Raw genomic sequence first — 18095 nt, 5'->3', positions numbered from 1 at the left:
AAGTTTCATGATGTATCTGCTATCATTCTGATCGATCAGACCAGAGCAGAATGTCACTTATTCAGGTGTCTGTGTCACCCAACATGACACACAACTCTTTGTCTATTTTTAACTCTTTTTTTTTTTTTTTAAAGTAGCTTAGATGTCTTATTTTTCCTTCTGTCTCAAGAGTGCCTTCAAGTTTATTAAATTTTCACAAGTACTAGTTTCTACTACTTTCTACCAATGATATATTTTTTTCGTTTTCATATTTATTTTGCCAAAGATAATTTTAGTGGTTACTGCTCTCATTGCTTGCTACCTACCATACATCAATATTTATGGGCGATGGGGATAATTTTAGGATTTGGACAATTCTTTCATCTGACAAGGAAACTAGTTCAAACAAAAAAGAAAAATCTGCCGATTACAATTTAGACAGAAATCAGAAACCTGGTAGCACAGCCAGAAGGATCATATGAACCATACTTTTAGGCATTCTTTTTCAGTCGAGGATGAGTGAGGGAAGGACGACAAATTTCAATTTTACTTTTTTCTTTTTGTGGGTGAAGGGGGAGGACGATAAATTCTCATATGACCAACTTCTGGCACACAAGTTTGAGGAGGCATGTAGGAGTGTTAATGATCCATTGTTATTGCTATTGCAGCCTGGTTATGATCACTCCTGCTTCTTCATTTCCACCTTCATTGATGATCACATCTGCACCATGCTCAAGCTCCTAAGCTCTAATTTAAACTAAGCACATAAACGAATAAGAGAAATGCCATTAATATTTGAAAATTTCTTCGTTAGTCCTTTGAACTCAAAAGTAGAGTTATTGACAAAAATATCAATTGTTGTTAAACCAACAACATTTACTCAATATATTACTATGGTTTGAGTTGTTATACTCCATTTCAGTCCTAAAACCACCGGCCAGGAGCAAACTCAATCCCAGGCGGATACTGAACTTGCTCTGAAACTGGTGTGGCTGCGGTAGTATTTGCTGGTTTTAGGGTTTCATTTACACTCTTCTTTGGCTTCTAGGGTCTCTCTGATTACAAGTCATCATCTTGAAGGATTTTATCCAACTCATTGTCCATATGGGATAGGACTAGATTCACTCATTTTCTGAGAATTCCTTTGCTTGACAGAAGTTTGCCTACCAGAAGCATTTTCCTCTGCACATAAATTTAGGTAAATAAATTAAATTGTTAACACACAGAAAGTCTTTGTTTAAAGAGTTCATTCTCAACTTCACATTATCAGCAGCACCAAAAGTAAATTGCAGGACAAAACAGCCTTCCAAGAGGATACATAGTTTTCCTATGCTTTGCAATGTTGGAAAGGTGGGGCGCTCAAGGATCAACCAGAAATAATTAGGAAATCATTCTTTCCAGCAACTAATATAACAAGATGCAAACCAATAGGACTATGCAACATATAAGCATAAAAAAGTCTCAGATTAGGTCAGAAGTATTGGCATATAGATACATAGCATTTCTTCTTTTGCAAATTATTTTATTCAGGATATCCCGAAATTTCTCTTATATAAGCCTTCATCATTTCTCGTAATTTCTGCTCCAGCTGTGCATCATCAGAAGTAAAGATACAACATGATCCTCAGGAGGCAAGATATCTCCCTGAACATGGCCACCTGTCATGACAAGCTCTCTGAAGAATCTTCTCCTCAACTGTTTCCTTACAAATGAGTCGGTAGACAGTAATCTACACATACAAGGATGGTGTAAAATTTTAAACGAATAGTAAATCCATACAAAAAATCAATTTAGAAAGATGATTACTAGCTAGACCGGGCAATATTAATTGTTGAGAATGCAAAAAAAAAAAAAGAAAAGAAAAGAAAAAAGCATAACGCATTCAGAGTACGTTACATTCTCTTATCCAATTGTCACAACCACAAGCACGGATTTTATTTTAAGAGAGGTGTCTTTTCAATCTCAATATAATTAAACTGGAGGAGCCAAATCCAAACTTTGGTGCTATGTTATGCTTGACATTTGCTTCTAAAAGAAAAAAGTCTGATACTAAATCTCTTAGAATATGTGAGAATGTTGACTCTAAGCTTCATTTGAGTTCCACTATATTAAGAAGAAAGTTACTCTAAAATACACTTTTAGTAATGAGAATTTACAATTCAAGAAACCTTTTCAGCGTTGGTTTTTGGTTCTTTCTTTTTTTTTTTTTAGTATTTCACTTGTAATTTTTTTTATTACAATTATTTCACTTGCAATTAGTTAATCACAATTTATATTTATATAAAATTTATATAAGAGTTTATCACTTGACAATATTTTAATAGATATTAAACATGGCAAGATTGTAATTAATTAATTATATTGTCATAATTACAAATATTTTTTTTTGTTTTTAGGTTAAATTTTATTCATTTTTTGAAAATTTTGAGATTTTGTATTGTTTAGTGCTATAATTATCGGGTAGAGAATGAGAATATTTTTTTTACTTTTAATTTTTGAATGAATTTTTTTTCATTATCCAAGATTGATTAAAATATTTTTTGATTGTATTTAAATCCAGTGGATGAAATTAATGCTTTCGAATCGATTAGATCAGATTTGGATAGCATAACATAAGTTCAACACCATTAATAGAATCAATAAATAATTTGTTGAATTAATTAAGGTTCATCTTTTTTAATAAAAAAAAAATTTTAATTTAAATCTTATTAATAATTATTTATTGAGATTATTTCGAATGTACGATTTATAATCACTTATTTTAAATTATCAAATACGATATATTTTATTTTAACATAAAAAATTAAATAATTTATTTACTCTAAATTTTATTTCTTACAAAAAAAACCATTAATCAGCACATCACACATTATAAAAATAATAATAATCGATACCATTAAAAAGTTCAAAAACGACTATTCAAATAATTCGAAGAAAAGACGTTGATGCTATTTTAAAATTTCGAAACTTGTTCGAATTATTTGAATGAGAGACATTGAAATTTGTACTATTATTTTAATATCTTCTTCCATCATTTTTCACGTCTATTAGGTGTTTTTTTTCGAATCATTAGCATATTTTTATTTTCTAATATAAAGTAAATTAAGTAATTTGATAAGCTTTTTGCTTTTTGTTCAATAGTCAACCCTTTGCCCATAATTCTTGACCCTTTGCCCATTATGATTGACCGCTGGTTTCTTACCAAAAAATTCAAATTCATTTGAGTACACATCAGCCGCCGCGGAATTTTTAAATTTTTTTTTTTTTTAATAATATACAAAATGAAACTTACTTTGACAAACTCCAGCGTTATAAAATATTTCACAAACCAACTCCGCAAAAAACACAAAAACAAAGTGAAAAGCTCATTTTTGCTCAAATAATTATTCGAAGCATGTCCGGTGGATACCCTCAACACCCTCCAGGCTACGGCTACGGCTACGGTGCCCCTCCGGCTCAGCCCTACACAGCCGCTCCATACACTGCCGGCGCTCCGCCTCCGCCTCAACCGTACGGTGCCCCATACGCCTCTGGACCATACGGCGCACCTTCTGCTCCCTACTCTGCCCCTCCTGTGGAGAAGCCACCAAAGGACAAGCACCAGGCGTACGGCGTCGGTGGCGCTCCTCCGGTTCACGGCGGAAGCTATCCTCCTGCAGGAGGTTATGCGAGCCCGTTCGCGGCTCTGGTGCCTTCAGCGTTTCCACCGGGGACAGATCCTAACGTCGTGGCTTGCTTTCAATTAGCTGATCAAGATGGAAGTGGGTTTATTGACGATAAGGAGTTGCAAAGAGCTCTTTCTTCGTACAATCAAAGCTTCAGTTTGAGAACCGTTCATTTGCTCATGTATCTCTTCACTAATACCAACACCAGAAAGATCGGTCAGTTTCTTTTTATCTTACTTTTATTTATTTATTTATTTTTATTATTATTCTAAATTTTAGCTTTCATTTGGCAATTGCAATTGAGTTATTAGGTTAATTTTACATTGATTGAAAATTAAGATCAACAAAAATGGTTTAAAATTTGTGTGAGGAAATGTAAGACATATGCATTTAATTACAATTAAATGCAATTTGAAAATTGATTACAAAATTAGGCCTTATACATGCCTAATTAAATATCCAATTAATTCCGAATTTATTTATTTATTTATTTTTATCGTTATGTTACTATCTTGTATTGTGAAATTACATCTTCTCCATCACAAGTTTCAAGTAGAGGAAAAACTTTACTTTCTGTTGGAGTCTAACGTACGCCGCCTGCTATAAGCTTCACTAACTTACGCTGGTGTTCAATTACGTCTAATCCGTGCGGGCCGCGTGCCATTGATGCCGGGATTACTTACTTCTATGCAATAAATTGATTAAAATAACCCTTTGGTGTACCATTATGCCACTCTCTTTTTAAGATTTGGCCAATGTTAGTGGGATATATCTGTCCATTGTGAGTGGTGTCACGTGCGTCAGGCATCAAGTGGAGGCATGTTGAAAGGCGTTTATTTCGCCTACAATTTTTTATTATAATCTCATAATTGTCCAATTATAATAAAATATTATGTAAAAATTTATCATTTATAAATGTAAGTTTTATATAAAATTTTTAATAAATTTCAAGCATTTCTAAATTGGCGTTAATTTATTGTAATATAACGATAGCAGGTGTTACGCTTAAAAAAATCTTTTGGCGAGTAACTATCCTTATCCATTCCTACGCAGTCTATATAGATGATGTTATTTGTAATTAGGCTTTTTATTGAATCAGTGGTCTAATTGATTATTTTATTTTCGTCTTTTTATATGTTGGAATTGTTGAACCACCACATATTACTGATTGAGTCAAATATATTGTGGTGGGTGGGTGATTCTCGTCACATGCATTACTTTCAAATTAATTAATTGTATTTGATTTGTCGGATTACTCAAAAGTGCTATGACTAAATGTAGCAGTAATTTTATGATAAATATTTTTATCTTTCAAAGTTTGGTTAGCAATGTGATTAACCTTTTTCTTTTTTTGAAAATTTTTAATTGCAGGTCCTAAGGAGTTCACTGCAGTCTTCTATAGTCTTCAGAATTGGAGGGTAATTTTCTTGAGAAACTTGGTTTTTAGATTTACATAATTTTACCTTTTTCTTGATTGAATTTATGGGTTTATTCAATTGAAAGAACTAAACGGCGACGTTGGTCTGCAGGCCATCTTTGAGAAATTTGACAGGGACAGGAGTGGTAAAATTGATGTCAATGAACTGAGAGAGGCACTCTTGAGTCAGGGATTTTCAGTCTCTCCGGTTGTTTTGGATTTGCTTGTAACCAAGTTTGATAAAACTGGAGGCAAAAACAAGGCCATTGAATATGACAACTTCATCGAGTATGATTGCTCTTCACTATGTTTCATTTCCGAAATTAGGAAACATTTCAGTCTAATCATAAAAACGAATGATCATTCATGTCTATAATATTAACTAATCTAACTTTTCCCTTTCTTTTTTTTTTTTTTTTGATGCAGGTGCTGCCTTACAGTTAAGGTAAGCTCTCACTTTCTACTTCCTCTCTTCATTCAACTTGATTGGAATTTGGTTTTCCGGTAATGGTAATTCAATTGTAAATCAATGTTTCTTTCTTTGTTTAGGGACTAACTGAGAAATTCAAGGAGAAGGACACCATGTACAGTGGTAATGCGACGTTTACTTACGAAGCATTCATGCTGACCGTTCTGCCATTCCTAATCGCATAGGTTATGAAAAACTTATTTTCGATTGTGTGTTTGCGTTTTACGGAGTAAATTTCTGTCTTTGAACTATGCTTTGACTAGAGTTTTTGTTGCTATATATATATAAGCTAAAATAAAAGCTTGATTTGAATCACTTGTATTTCCACTCTTTTGAAGTCAATTTCAATTGCAAGTTTTTCATGTTATAATTTTCATATGGCCATATGGCCATGTAATGAGAGCTCTGAATGTGTAGATTTTTTTTATTTTTTTTTATAAAGGAATGTGATTTTATTCATCGCAAAACAAAGCTTACATTATGCACTTGAACATTCAAGGAAAAAGAAAGTTGAAGCTAATTCCACTAATGAGTAAAGTTATTATTTTATTAATGCACAATGAGATATAATGGTATGAGGTGCAATTTTTCTTTTTTCTTTTTTTATAGTATGTATCGGATTCTAAGCGGAACCGCCATTCATCACCGGAGTATAGAACAAAACTGGTCTCTCATCCCGTCGTTGAGTTGGCCTTGCATTTGCCTCAAATCCCTGAAATAAAACATATTCAACCATTCAAAGTTTCATCAATCGCAAAAGCCTTTTTCTTGTGAACATTCACATGGATAGTATTTGATTAACTAAGGAAAAAAAATATATATTAATATGCAAACTTTAAAGTAAATTCATCTCAGGACTTAAAATATGTAAAAAAAAAATTAATGAATTTATCCATTTTATCGGGAAAAAATTCACCATTTAGATCAACATATGTACTTGACTCATTGGTATTTATATGTATTCCCTACTCAGAGTCGGGTTTAAAAAACACTTACATCGTGAACGGCATCCCTTAATGCTCTTGCTTGCTCCCGGGAGACTGTCCTCACCTAATAGAACCAGTAAGAAATTAATGAAGCATCTATTGGAGCAAAAACAAAACCAGAGACCATGTGTGTGCATATATGTGGTGTTTATTGTTTATACAATTAAGAAATTTGTTAGTGAAATACCTTGTTGACAATTGTCCAAACAACACCCTCAGTACATGGAGGAACTGTTAGTGAACCAATATATCTGTAATACTTTCTGCTGCCAAATTTGATATCTCCTGGATTAACAATCCCCAAATATTTCTCGCCATTTCCAACTGTTTTTATGTGGTGGAAAAGCTGCAACAAGGAAAAAGAAAAAGAAGAGGAAAGAACTAAGATGAAACAGTTGTTGGGGAATGCATCCACAAAGAGTCTAAACATCAAACATATATATGGAATTTTTTGTTTTATATTGCTTTCTGAAGCTTTTCCATCTACTACATCTGTCAAATCCATTTAACATAACTGTGGCATTCATCATTATCCCCACAAGAATATCTAATTGAAGTTACTTTTGTTACTCATCATTTCTTTATAGCCTATCTTCAATTCCTGGTCTATGTATCCATGAAAACACAGAGTTATGCTAGCTGTTGCACTTGCAAACAAGTGTGGAGGGAATATGCAGACAATGGAGTGTGAGTATATGCACACATGTACCGTGTGAAACAAAATGTTGCCTTACCCTAGTAAGAAAGCGGTCAGGTCGGCCATATTTGTAAACAATTGCAATAACTGCAATCTCTCCATGAGCACTTACATGAACTATGTGGAGCTCCAGCTCATATCTGTAAGCAAAATTTAGGGCATAATACATAAATGGCTGTTAGATACAATATAAATCAAGTGATAGCATTTATTTATAATGGCTGATGCATGTAATCTAATGAGGTATAGAAGAGGGGGATATACCTAGTTCCATTGAATGTGTGCTCTGACGGTGAATGCCAATGACACTGAAGCAGTTTATAATCAGTCCCATCTATATTAATTTTTCCAGCTTCCCCTTTCCACTTTACCTGATGGAGTATTCAGATCACGCAATAGAATTGAACAAGAAAAGATGACAGATGATAGTGCGTGATTTGCTATAAAAGAAAATTCTAGCAGAATGAGAATACATGTGTATTCTAGTTAGTTACTGTTTATAAAAAATTCAATTTCCAAATCTGAAAGAAAATCATGCAAGTATATAGTACAGTTGATTGGTTGCACTTGCTGGGTATGCAAAACCATTTTACTTATGTGATTAAAACTTGTTTTCACCAGTAGCTGGTTCAAAATCATTGATATGGAAAAGGAAAACAATCAGCAGACTTTAGCACATTTTACCGTAATGTCATGTCCCCGGTTCTTCACAACAGCGGGAGCTGGTTTGTAGTCCCTTTTCAATTTTCCTAGATTAGGAAGAACTCGCACTTTTTCACCGAGATCTATAGGAGACTGCAATTTTCCGGTGTCACAAAGTTGCCAGTGTGGGTTGATATGGCCCCATTCCTTTGGCCCCTTACCAGTTCCTTCAGTATAAGTAAATGGAATTTCATTCTCTGCACCCCCAACCCCAAAAAAAGAAAAAAAGTGAGATACTGTTGATATTTACAACAGTGAAGGGTTCAAAGACAGGTGAATCTTGCACATGAAGTTAAATAGCAGTGAGAAAAAGAAAATTTCCACATTGCATAGCGAAAAAAAAAAAGCATGATTGTTCTCTATCTTTCATTTCTTGCTTGGATAATTTTTGGTTAATGGTTGTAACAGAAAAACTAGTATAAATTCAATAACATGAGATAACAGTGAAAAATCAGTGCATCCTGGTATCTTAATCCTAATTATGATTCATTGAGGAACTGTCGAGTAGACCTGACAATTTATATATATGTATCATGTTTGTGTAGTGGCAAATGCATATAAAACACAAAATAATATCGTATCAAATTCGTGTCGATACGTCAAACACAAAAAATATTTTTGATTTTGCTAAACTCATACATTTTTATTAAAATTTAAAATCATATCATTTTCGTGTCTATTTTTATATCATATTATGTGTTTAAAATTACAAGGGTCTAATGGCAAGTGGCAATATTTAAACAAAAGGAAACATTTTTAATGTCAAAACTTTTGAATCACTAAGTAAACATATATTCCTTTTAATTTAAGCATCAAAACTTTTAAATCAATTAAGTAAAAATATGTTTTCCTTCTAAACAAAACAAAGTATAAGAGCAATGAGACAGGGGAATCTGTTCTTTTCTTTAACTTCAAACATAAATAAAATCTAGGATAAAATGTCAAGTAGAGAATAAAACACAGGAGAATCTGCAATCTTGTCTAGCCTTCTGAAAGTATTTACTGAACTGAATCAACTTATTAGCACCTAAAAAGTAAAGAAAATAGTTTTTATATTCTATGCATAGAATATAAAACCCAGACAGAAGAGAAAGTGAACAATTAAAGGTGGAATAACATTTTAGACTTTTGTCAATGCCATTAACTATAAATACATTTTACTGAAGCAATCATCTGATGAATATTTGCACAAGATTTGCTATACCATGACCTTTGCTGAAAGCCCTCTTAAAGATAAAAACAGTGAAGCCTGAAGTCTTAAGGCTACTAAAAAATTAATGCCAAAGTAAAATACAACAGAAAAAGATGGCTAGTCTTGACCATATCCATTATAAAGGAAAGGAAAAAGGATGGGGAAAACAGTGAAAGACTTGAGCAAGGTGGTATGCATCTGGAAACAATGAAGTTAATTTTAGTTTAAGTCATATTGATAACAAAAAAATGGAAAATTATGGTCTATCTAATGAATCAATAACGAAATATTTCGTTTCCACTTGAAAGAATGTTGTGTTATAAAGTTCTATCTCAGTAATTGATACTATATACATAATGTTCAAAGGAATGATTTTTCTTTTTCCATTAAAGAATTTCAGTTGAAAGTTGGAAGTGGAGCAATTTCTGCAATGGTAACAGATTTCCAAAGTGGAAACATGAAGCTGGCCAAAAGCATGGACTAGACAATAGCTATTCATAAAAGCAAGGCAATATTGAACCTGGTTTATTTGGTTGATCATACCGTTCTCTGAATTGCAAAAGGTGATCTTTAAATTGAAAAACAGGGGTTCCCTTTCTCATATATCAAACAGCTTAAAGGAAGAGTGAAGAAGTAAGAGCAGATAACGCAAATTCAATAAAACTAGAAAAAAGATTGAAAGAAAGAAACCCTGATCATCTGGCTTATGAAGATATATCAATTAAGCAAAGGAGAATTGACTGGAATCTTAGAAAATGCATGCAATGGCAATTGCCAAAACAGTAGGGAAAAGGGGAAGAAGAGAAACATACCAACTTCAGCAGAAGATGCTATGGCAATGGGGAGGAGGTAACAAACAGAAGAAATGAAGAGAATAACAAAAGTAGTGGATTCAGAGCTACCCAACATTTTCATTATATTTGTCTTCCTTGCTTCAGTTTGCTGACAGACATTGATTATAAAGACGATTTTATAGAAGGAAATCCTTTTTTTTTTTCTTTCTTTTACTTCCTTGGGACTGCATGAGATTCACTGAGAGCATGTACAAACTTCTTTATAACTCCTGGTAAATTTTTGGGTAATTTCTGGCAAGAGCAATAAAGCACTGTTTATATATATATATATATATATATATATATATATATACACACACATGCTCCTGTAATTTTTATTTTTAAAAATTCAATTCAATGAATAATTTTTTGATATTATGATAATAATGATAAATAAAAATAATTTAATTTTAATTTTGATATAATATAAGTAAATTTTGATAAATTTTTTATATAATTTTGACTTTAATACCCTTTGATAAAATTTTTAAAACCTTCTATATATTTTGGTAACTTATTATATAATTTTGGTAACTATGTATACAATTTTGGTAATTTTTGATAAAATTTTAATAATCTCTTTATATAATTTTAGTAATCTTTTAATAACTTATGATAAACTTTTGATGATTATTGATAAAATTTGTATCATCATATATTTAATAATGAATTTCTATAGGAAAGCGTGAGTTCATATTTAGTATAAGATAATTTTCATTTTATAAAATAATATTATTGTTTCATTCAAATTTAAAATTTTTTCACTAAATATTTTTATTGAATAAGTTTTTGGTAAGTTTATCCTAGTCTCTCACGATAAAATTTTTAGCTTTATTTTTGCTAATAACCAAGATTCAATTCTTGATAATTTCAAGTTTTAAAAAAATTATCAATGAGTGACAATTTAATTATTATTGATTTACTATTATATTATCAATGATTTACTACTAAATCATCAATGATATATCGTTTAATTATCAATATTAATTTACTATTTAATTAGTATTAATTTACTATTAATTTATGAATAATTTATTGCTAAATTATGATTGATTTACTATCAAATTATAACTAATTTACTATTAATTTATTAATGATTTATTACAAAGTTATCAATTGTTAACTAATTTGCTACTAAATTATCACTTATTTACAACTAGATTATTAGTGATTTATTACTAAATTATTAATAATTTACATATAAATTATTAATAATTTATTATTATATTAATATGCATTTACTACTATATTATCTTTGATTTACTATTTAATTTTTGATTATTTACTATAAAATCATCACAAACTTATTACAAAATTAACCATAATTTGTTGTCAAGTTATCATTAATTTATATTAAATTATTCATGATTTACTCTTAAGTTATTATTGATTAATTATTAAATTATTGATGATTAACTACTATTAAGTTATATTGATTTACTTTTAAGTTTTCAATGATTAACTACTAAATTATCATTGATTTACTAAGTTATTTATGATTTACTACTAAATTTATTAATTAATTACTTTTAAATTGAAATTGATTTACTATTAAGTTATCACTAATTTAATATTAAGTTATCAATTATTAACTATTAAATTATTACTTATTTTTTATTAACCTATCATTGATTTACTAATATGTTGTTATGTATTTACAAGTATGAAACATGAAATTTAAAAGTCCAATAATAATATATGAGATAATTTTTTTATATAATAACATTATCATTTTATTCAAGTTTATAATTTTTTCACTCATTTTTATTGAATATATTCATGATATGTTTATCTTAATCCCTAAAATGAAAGTTTTTATCTCTTTTCTGCTAGTACTCAAGGTTCAATCCCTTACAACTTCAAGTATGATAAAAGTTATCAATGATTGACAATTAACTTATTAATTATTTACTACAAAGTTATCAATGATGTATTACTAATTTATGAATGATTTGCCATATATAGACAATTTACCAACATTGTTAGTGATTTACTATTAAATTATTGATAATTTATTATAAAGTTATAATTGATTTACTACTACTTTATTGATGATTTACTAAAAAATTATTAATGATTAACTAATTTACTATTAAATTATCATTGATTTACAATTAAGTTGTTAGTAATTTACTATTATATTATTAGTAAATTACTAAGTTATCAATTTACTATTAAATTATCAATGATTTATTGTTATATTTTTATATATTTGTTATTATGTTATCATTGATTTACTACTTAATTTTTAATTATTTATCACAAAATTGTCACTAATTTATCACTAAATTATCTATTATTCATTATTAAATTATGTATAATTTACTATTAAGTTATCAATGATTAACTATTATATTACCGATAATTTACTACTAAGTTATACTAATTACTTTTAAGTTTTCAATGAATAACTACTAAATTATCAATTATTTACAACTAATTTATAATTGATTTACGATTAAGTTATTTATTGTTTACTACTATAAATTAATTACTATTAAACTAAAGTTGATTTACTACTTTATATTAAATTATGTATGATTTACTATTAAGTTATCAATGATTAGCTATTAAATTATTATTATTTTATATTAAATTATGTATAATTTACTATTAAGTCATCAATGATTAACTATTATATTACCGATAATTTACTACTAAGTTATACTAATTACTTTTAAGTTTTCAATGAATAACTACTAAATTATCAATTATTTATTACTAATTTATAATTGATTTACGATTAAGTTATTTATTGTTTACTACTATAAATTAATTACTATTAAACTAAAGTTGATTTACTATTAAATTATCACTAATTTACTATTAAATTATCATTAATTTATTACTAAGTTATCAGTAATTAATTATTAAGTTATCACTCTTTTTTTGTTAAGTTATCTTTGATTAGTATTATGTTGTTATGCATTTATAATTATATTATAATTGATTTGCTATTATGTATTTGTTATTGCATTATTACATATATATAAAAAAGTTATCAACTATTTACCATTAAATTATCATTCATTTACTATTAAATTATTAGTAATTTGTTATTAAATTATTTATGATTATTACTAAACTATATTGATTACATTTAAGTTTTCAATAATTAGTTATTAAGTTATTAATTATCCATTATTATGTTATCATTAATTTATGTAAATCTAAAAAAAAATCACAATATATACTAGATGATGTAATTTGTAAGATAGAGAAATAAAGAAAGAAGAAAAAAATTCAAGTGTAAATGATTTAAAAAATATGAGTAAATAATTTTAATTTACTATCAGTAGTTTAATACGTAATAATAAGTTAAAATCATAATTTTTTATATTAATGTTAATATTAAAAGTAAATTAAATAAATATATACAATATAATTAAGTCAATATTTTTAAGATATTCTTAAATTTTTTAGTTTATGATAAAGTAATACATATTAAGAAAAGTTTTATTAATAATTTAATTAAATTATTAGTATATATGTTTTCATACCTGTTATCAATGTATAATTGTATATAAAAGATTAAATTTTTTAGTTCATGATAAAATAGTACATATTGAGATAAGTTTTATTAATAATTTAATTAAAATATTAGTATATATGTTTTCATACCTATTATTGATGTATAATTGCATATAAAAGATTAAAAAATATAAAGTGTTCTGTCACCAATAAAGGTAATAAACTTTGCCTTATGTTTCTATCTTTAAGTATATAATTTTGGATAAAAAATTGGTTATATATGTGATAAAAATAATGAGAACAAATTTACTAAATAAAATTCATAAAAATTAAACAAATTATAATTTTAAAAAATATTAAATTCACAATAATTACATTCACATTCTCCATAAAAAATTTCTTCTACTATACAAAACTATTGTATATTTTTAATTATTGCTTTCTTGTTATTATCATATTCAAAATGATTTTTTTATATATATTTTGATGCTAATCAACTTCTCCATTTTAAAAGAATAAAGTATATTATAAAAGGTCATAATAACTCAAATAATATTTAACTCGATATTGTATTTTTAAATGAGTATGAATTATGATATCTCTTTCAAATGAAATGTTTGAATTGTTTCCCTCAACCTATATAATAGTAACTTAATCAACAAATGAACGAATACAAAACTCATTAATATAGATTAACATTTTTGCAATATGAATTTTAAAATCCTCAAAAGGAAATATATTCATTAATCTTTGTAAGACTTGTACATAAGAATTTTTTTCTAAAATTATTATTAGTATCTCCAACATTTTTACACTAAAATTTTTTTTGTGTTTTGTTTTTATTCTATTTTAAAATTTATTACTTGTATCATAAAAGTATAGTTAAAAAAGCACGGATTAATCAACTCAAATTTGAAATAATTCAAAACTTAAATTGAATATAGACAAATTTTTTTCTCATTTTAAATTTTAATTTAATTAAAAATAAAATAATATATATAATTATAAAAATAAACTAACTTGATTTCAATTTATTTTAAAAGTTAATAACTTAGTAGTTATTTAAAATCGAAAATGATTAAATATAACCAAAATCCAAATTGAAATAATAACTTAATCAAAATCTAATATTTTTTATTCATCTTCCAGAACAATTTAAAAGTTTTTTATTCAAAAATTTTCCCTTCATTATTTGTGGTTGAATTAATTAATTAATTTTAAAAGCACTTCTAAAATGAAATTGAAATTATAAGTAATTGAATATACTTTTTTTATTTGGATTTAGGATGATTTAAATTCAGCATTTTAACTAAAGAAAAACATGCACCAATTATTGAGTTAAATTTGCTAAGTTGCATAAGTAATTGAGAGCATTATGAATACAAATAGATGATAAAACTTAACTCAACTTAATTGGTCTTTTATCTTAAGTCTAAAATGCAACTCAAAATAATGAAAATTCAAAATGATTGAATTACTAAATTCAAAATTAAATAAAGATTTATCAAATAAACATTGCTAACGAATGCCTTTAAATCACTTTTAAGTTTAATTAAATTATAATTTATAATAATATTTTTATATTAAATATAATAGTGATAATTAATTTGATAAATTTAAATTCTTTTGAATAAATATTACCTAATATAGCAATCTTAAAAATTTTGATACAACTATGAATATTCTTAAATTGATATAAAAGAAAAAATGAAGGAGTATACAATATTTTTCAAAATAAAAGAGTTTCATATTAATCCTAAAGAAATTTGAGACCAATACATTTATATATTTTTTCATTGAACATCATATAGCACTAACCTTCTTTGTCATATAAAAAAGATAGAGTTATACATAATCACTCAATCTCTCATCTAATTTTTTTACTTAGGATAATCTTCCATTTGTACTTTCATCAATTTAACATATTTGTACGTTCTATCAATTGAATGTTTAATTTTTCTTTATTTAAAAAATTTTATTATACATAAATTTTTATTATATAAAAATAGTAAAATACATAATTTTAAAAATAAAATAAAATTCTAAATTTGATACTTGTTATGTTTTTTTAAGAAAATTTCAATTCTAAAAATAACAAACTTGTTATGTAATATCTATATAATTTATACTGATTTCATTTTCAGCATTACCACCATAAATTTTTATGAGAATGTAACTTTGGTATAAACACATTCATAGGATAGTTCCAATGAATTTTGTCACACCTTACAAGAATTCACCAAAACAATTAATTTTACTTAAGTTGATGATTTTTTATTGAAAATAATTCATATTAGATCATTCAACTACCTAGATGATAAAAAAGCGAGCAATTTAATATAATTAAAAAATATTAAATAAGCTTGAGATATAAATTAATAATATATAAACATATTAAGATAAAAGTTAAGAGAAAATTAAAACAATTATTGTTTCAATTAAGGTAAATAATTCTCATGGTAATTTGACAGTAACCAATCTCAAGCTACTGATAGCTCCACCATTTCCTGAATTATTTAATTTTATAGGTTAAAAATCCAATTAAAGTATTCAATGAATCACATAATACTAATTGTTGGTGAAAATGGTGTAATTGATTTGATATCAGTTTTTGTTCATGGGAATAATAATTATAAAATTTTGAAGGAAAAAAATATAAAAGAAAATTTAATTACTGAAGTGTAAGAACAATATATTAAAAAATTATTTCAAGGGATTAAAAAATTTTAATTATATCAATTGTTAAAAAAAATTATATCATAAGTTACCTAAATAATATCAAAGATTATCAAAATTGTATCGAAAGTTATCAAAATTTTATTAAAGGTTATGAAACTTTTAACAAAGATTACCAAAACATATCAAAAGTTATCAAAATTAGTAATTTTTTGATAACTTGTGATATACTTTTGGTAATTATTGATAAAATTTATGTCATCATATACTTAAGTTACTGATAATTTACTATTACTAAATTATATTAATTTACTTTTAAGTTTTCAATAATTAATTACTAAATTATTATTGATTTACTATTAAGTTCTTCATGATTTATTATGGAGTTTATCAATTAATTACTATTAAATTGAAACTGATTTCCTACTAAGTTATCACTAATTTATAATTAAATTATCATTGATTTATTATTAAATTATTAATGATTAACTATTAAGTTATCACTTGTTTTTTATTAACCTATCATTGATTTACTAATATATATGTTATTATTTATACTTTACAACTATAAAACATGAAATTGAAAAAGTCTACTAATAATATATGAGATAATTAATATAATAATAATATCATTTTATTTAAATTTAAAATTGTTTACTAATTTTTTATTGAATAGGTTTATGGTAGATTTATCCTAACCCCAAAATAAAAGTTATGACTTCGTTTCTACTAGTAATCAAGGTTTAATCTATGACAACTTGCAATATAAAAAAATTTATTAATAAATGACAATTAAATTATCAGTGATTTACTACTAAATTATCAATGATTTACTATTAAATTATTAATGATTTATTATTAATTTATGAATAATTTACCATTAAGTTATGAATGATTTATCATTAAATTATGAATATTTTTTATTAAATTATTATTGATTTAAATCTAGTTTATTTAAATTAATTTAGTTTATCCTTAAAATTATATATTTAAGAATAAATTTATTAATTTAAAAATTTATAAAAATATTTAAGTCAATTATTATTAATATTTTTAAAATTTACATTTTTATATATAAATTATATATATATATATATTGGATAGCTAAGGGTTCGATTAATTGGTAGAGTGTTGGGCTTTTAATTCGAAGTTCCAACAAAAAGGACACTAGTTAGCACGTTGGAAACAAGAAAAGAAATGCAAGGATTTTGTATTGAATGTTTTAGTCCAGTGTTCAATGAGTAGTTGCCATCAGGGCTCGTTGGAGGGAGCTGATCCGTTTTTGAAACACCTCCTCTCCTGCAGTTGAATTTGTTAAGCTATTATATATTAACAAGATTATCAGGACAGTGATCCATTTGAATTGGATCCAGTGCTGAAAAAATGAGGCGCCATGGGATGTTAGCCCAATTATTGTTGTTTCATTGTTTCAAGAAGTAAATATGGGTTGCCCTTGTTTTCTTCTGAATCAATGTCTCTTGTTTTGATTTTTTTTAATATTTTCTTCCTTTTTTCCCTTTTTTTTATTGTTCCTTTTCATCTTATTATCAGAATTTTGATACAACAAAAGACACATAAAGACTTCTCCTTTCACACTCAAAATTGAAGTTCTGATAAAAGGAAATTGAAACTATTTTAAGCGATTACTTTTGATTTAACAGCACCATTTTTCTGTTGGTGTGCCATGTTTAACATTTTGCATTAAGGGCTGTTAGTTTTGCTGCAAGGCTAATAGTGTTATTGACTGCTGAATCGTCGAGAAAATTTTCATTAAGCTCCTGTTTGAGTTTCTGCCTTTAACCTTTGTTCTATGCTTATGTTGCTCTACATGCAATTATTTAATAAACCTTGAAAATGAACTTATTTTATGTGATCTTTCTGCAGCCATTGGTGCAACTTTTACAGTGCTTGGCATATGATTAACAAGTTTTGTTTGATCCTTTCTATTGTGACTATTATTGCCTATTGATTATGGATGTTTTTTCGTATAAGCATTAGCATGATGTTT

The 18095-nt window shown here is 26.7% G+C and overlaps 2 protein-coding genes across 2 annotated transcripts; one reads left to right on the top strand and one right to left on the bottom strand.

Annotated features, from left to right (window-relative positions):
• The first annotated feature begins 3288 nt into the window (after positions 1–3288).
• Positions 3289–5892, top strand: LOC111311488 (calcium-binding protein CBP-like). Its single transcript, XM_022910900.2, has 5 exons — positions 3289–3860; positions 5016–5062; positions 5174–5349; positions 5488–5506; positions 5611–5892. Exons 1-5 carry the CDS (start codon positions 3374–3376, stop codon positions 5713–5715), a joined length of 834 nt encoding a protein of 277 aa, XP_022766635.1. The 5' UTR covers positions 3289–3373; the 3' UTR covers positions 5716–5892.
• A 75-nt stretch (positions 5893–5967) lies between these two features.
• Positions 5968–10045, bottom strand: LOC111312961 (alpha carbonic anhydrase 4-like). Its single transcript, XM_022913752.2, has 7 exons — positions 9920–10045; positions 7898–8112; positions 7478–7584; positions 7251–7353; positions 6704–6862; positions 6527–6580; positions 5968–6242 (listed from the first exon to the last, which is right to left on the bottom strand). The coding sequence occupies exons 1-7, from the start codon at positions 10020–10022 to the stop codon at positions 6153–6155; spliced, it is 831 nt and encodes a 276-aa protein (XP_022769487.2). The 5' UTR covers positions 10023–10045; the 3' UTR covers positions 5968–6152.
• Between the last annotated feature and the right edge of the window lie 8050 nt (positions 10046–18095).

The sequence above is a fragment of the Durio zibethinus genome, chromosome 1 (genome assembly GCF_047325235.1).
Source record: "Durio zibethinus cultivar Kanyao isolate XHJ-2024 chromosome 1, ASM4732523v1, whole genome shotgun sequence".
In the NCBI taxonomy this organism is placed as follows: domain Eukaryota; kingdom Viridiplantae; phylum Streptophyta; class Magnoliopsida; order Malvales; family Malvaceae; genus Durio; species Durio zibethinus.
The sequence above is the reverse complement of the archived record's forward strand: the minus strand, read 5'-3'. Positions and strand labels throughout refer to the sequence as shown.

What these genes read in the sequence shown, in the direction of transcription:
- LOC111311488 (XM_022910900.2), top strand. Translation starts at nt 3,374, where the DNA reads ATGTCCGGTGGATACCCTCAACACCCTCCAGGCTACGGCTACGGCTAC. An exon ending in TACCAACACCAGAAAGATCG is followed by an intron (nt 3,861 to 5,015) that starts GTCAGTTTCTTT and finishes TTTTAATTGCAG; the next exon opens with GTCCTAAGGAGTTCACTGCA. An exon ending in ATAGTCTTCAGAATTGGAGG is followed by an intron (nt 5,063 to 5,173) that starts GTAATTTTCTTG and finishes GTTGGTCTGCAG; the next exon opens with GCCATCTTTGAGAAATTTGA.
- LOC111312961 (XM_022913752.2), bottom strand. Translation starts at nt 10,022, where the DNA reads ATGAAAATGTTGGGTAGCTCTGAATCCACTACTTTTGTTATTCTCTTC. An exon ending in ACCGGGGACATGACATTACG is followed by an intron (nt 7,585 to 7,897) that starts GTAAAATGTGCT and finishes ATACTCCATCAG; the next exon opens with GTAAAGTGGAAAGGGGAAGC. An exon ending in CACACATTCAATGGAACTAG is followed by an intron (nt 7,354 to 7,477) that starts GTATATCCCCCT and finishes TTTTGCTTACAG; the next exon opens with ATATGAGCTGGAGCTCCACA.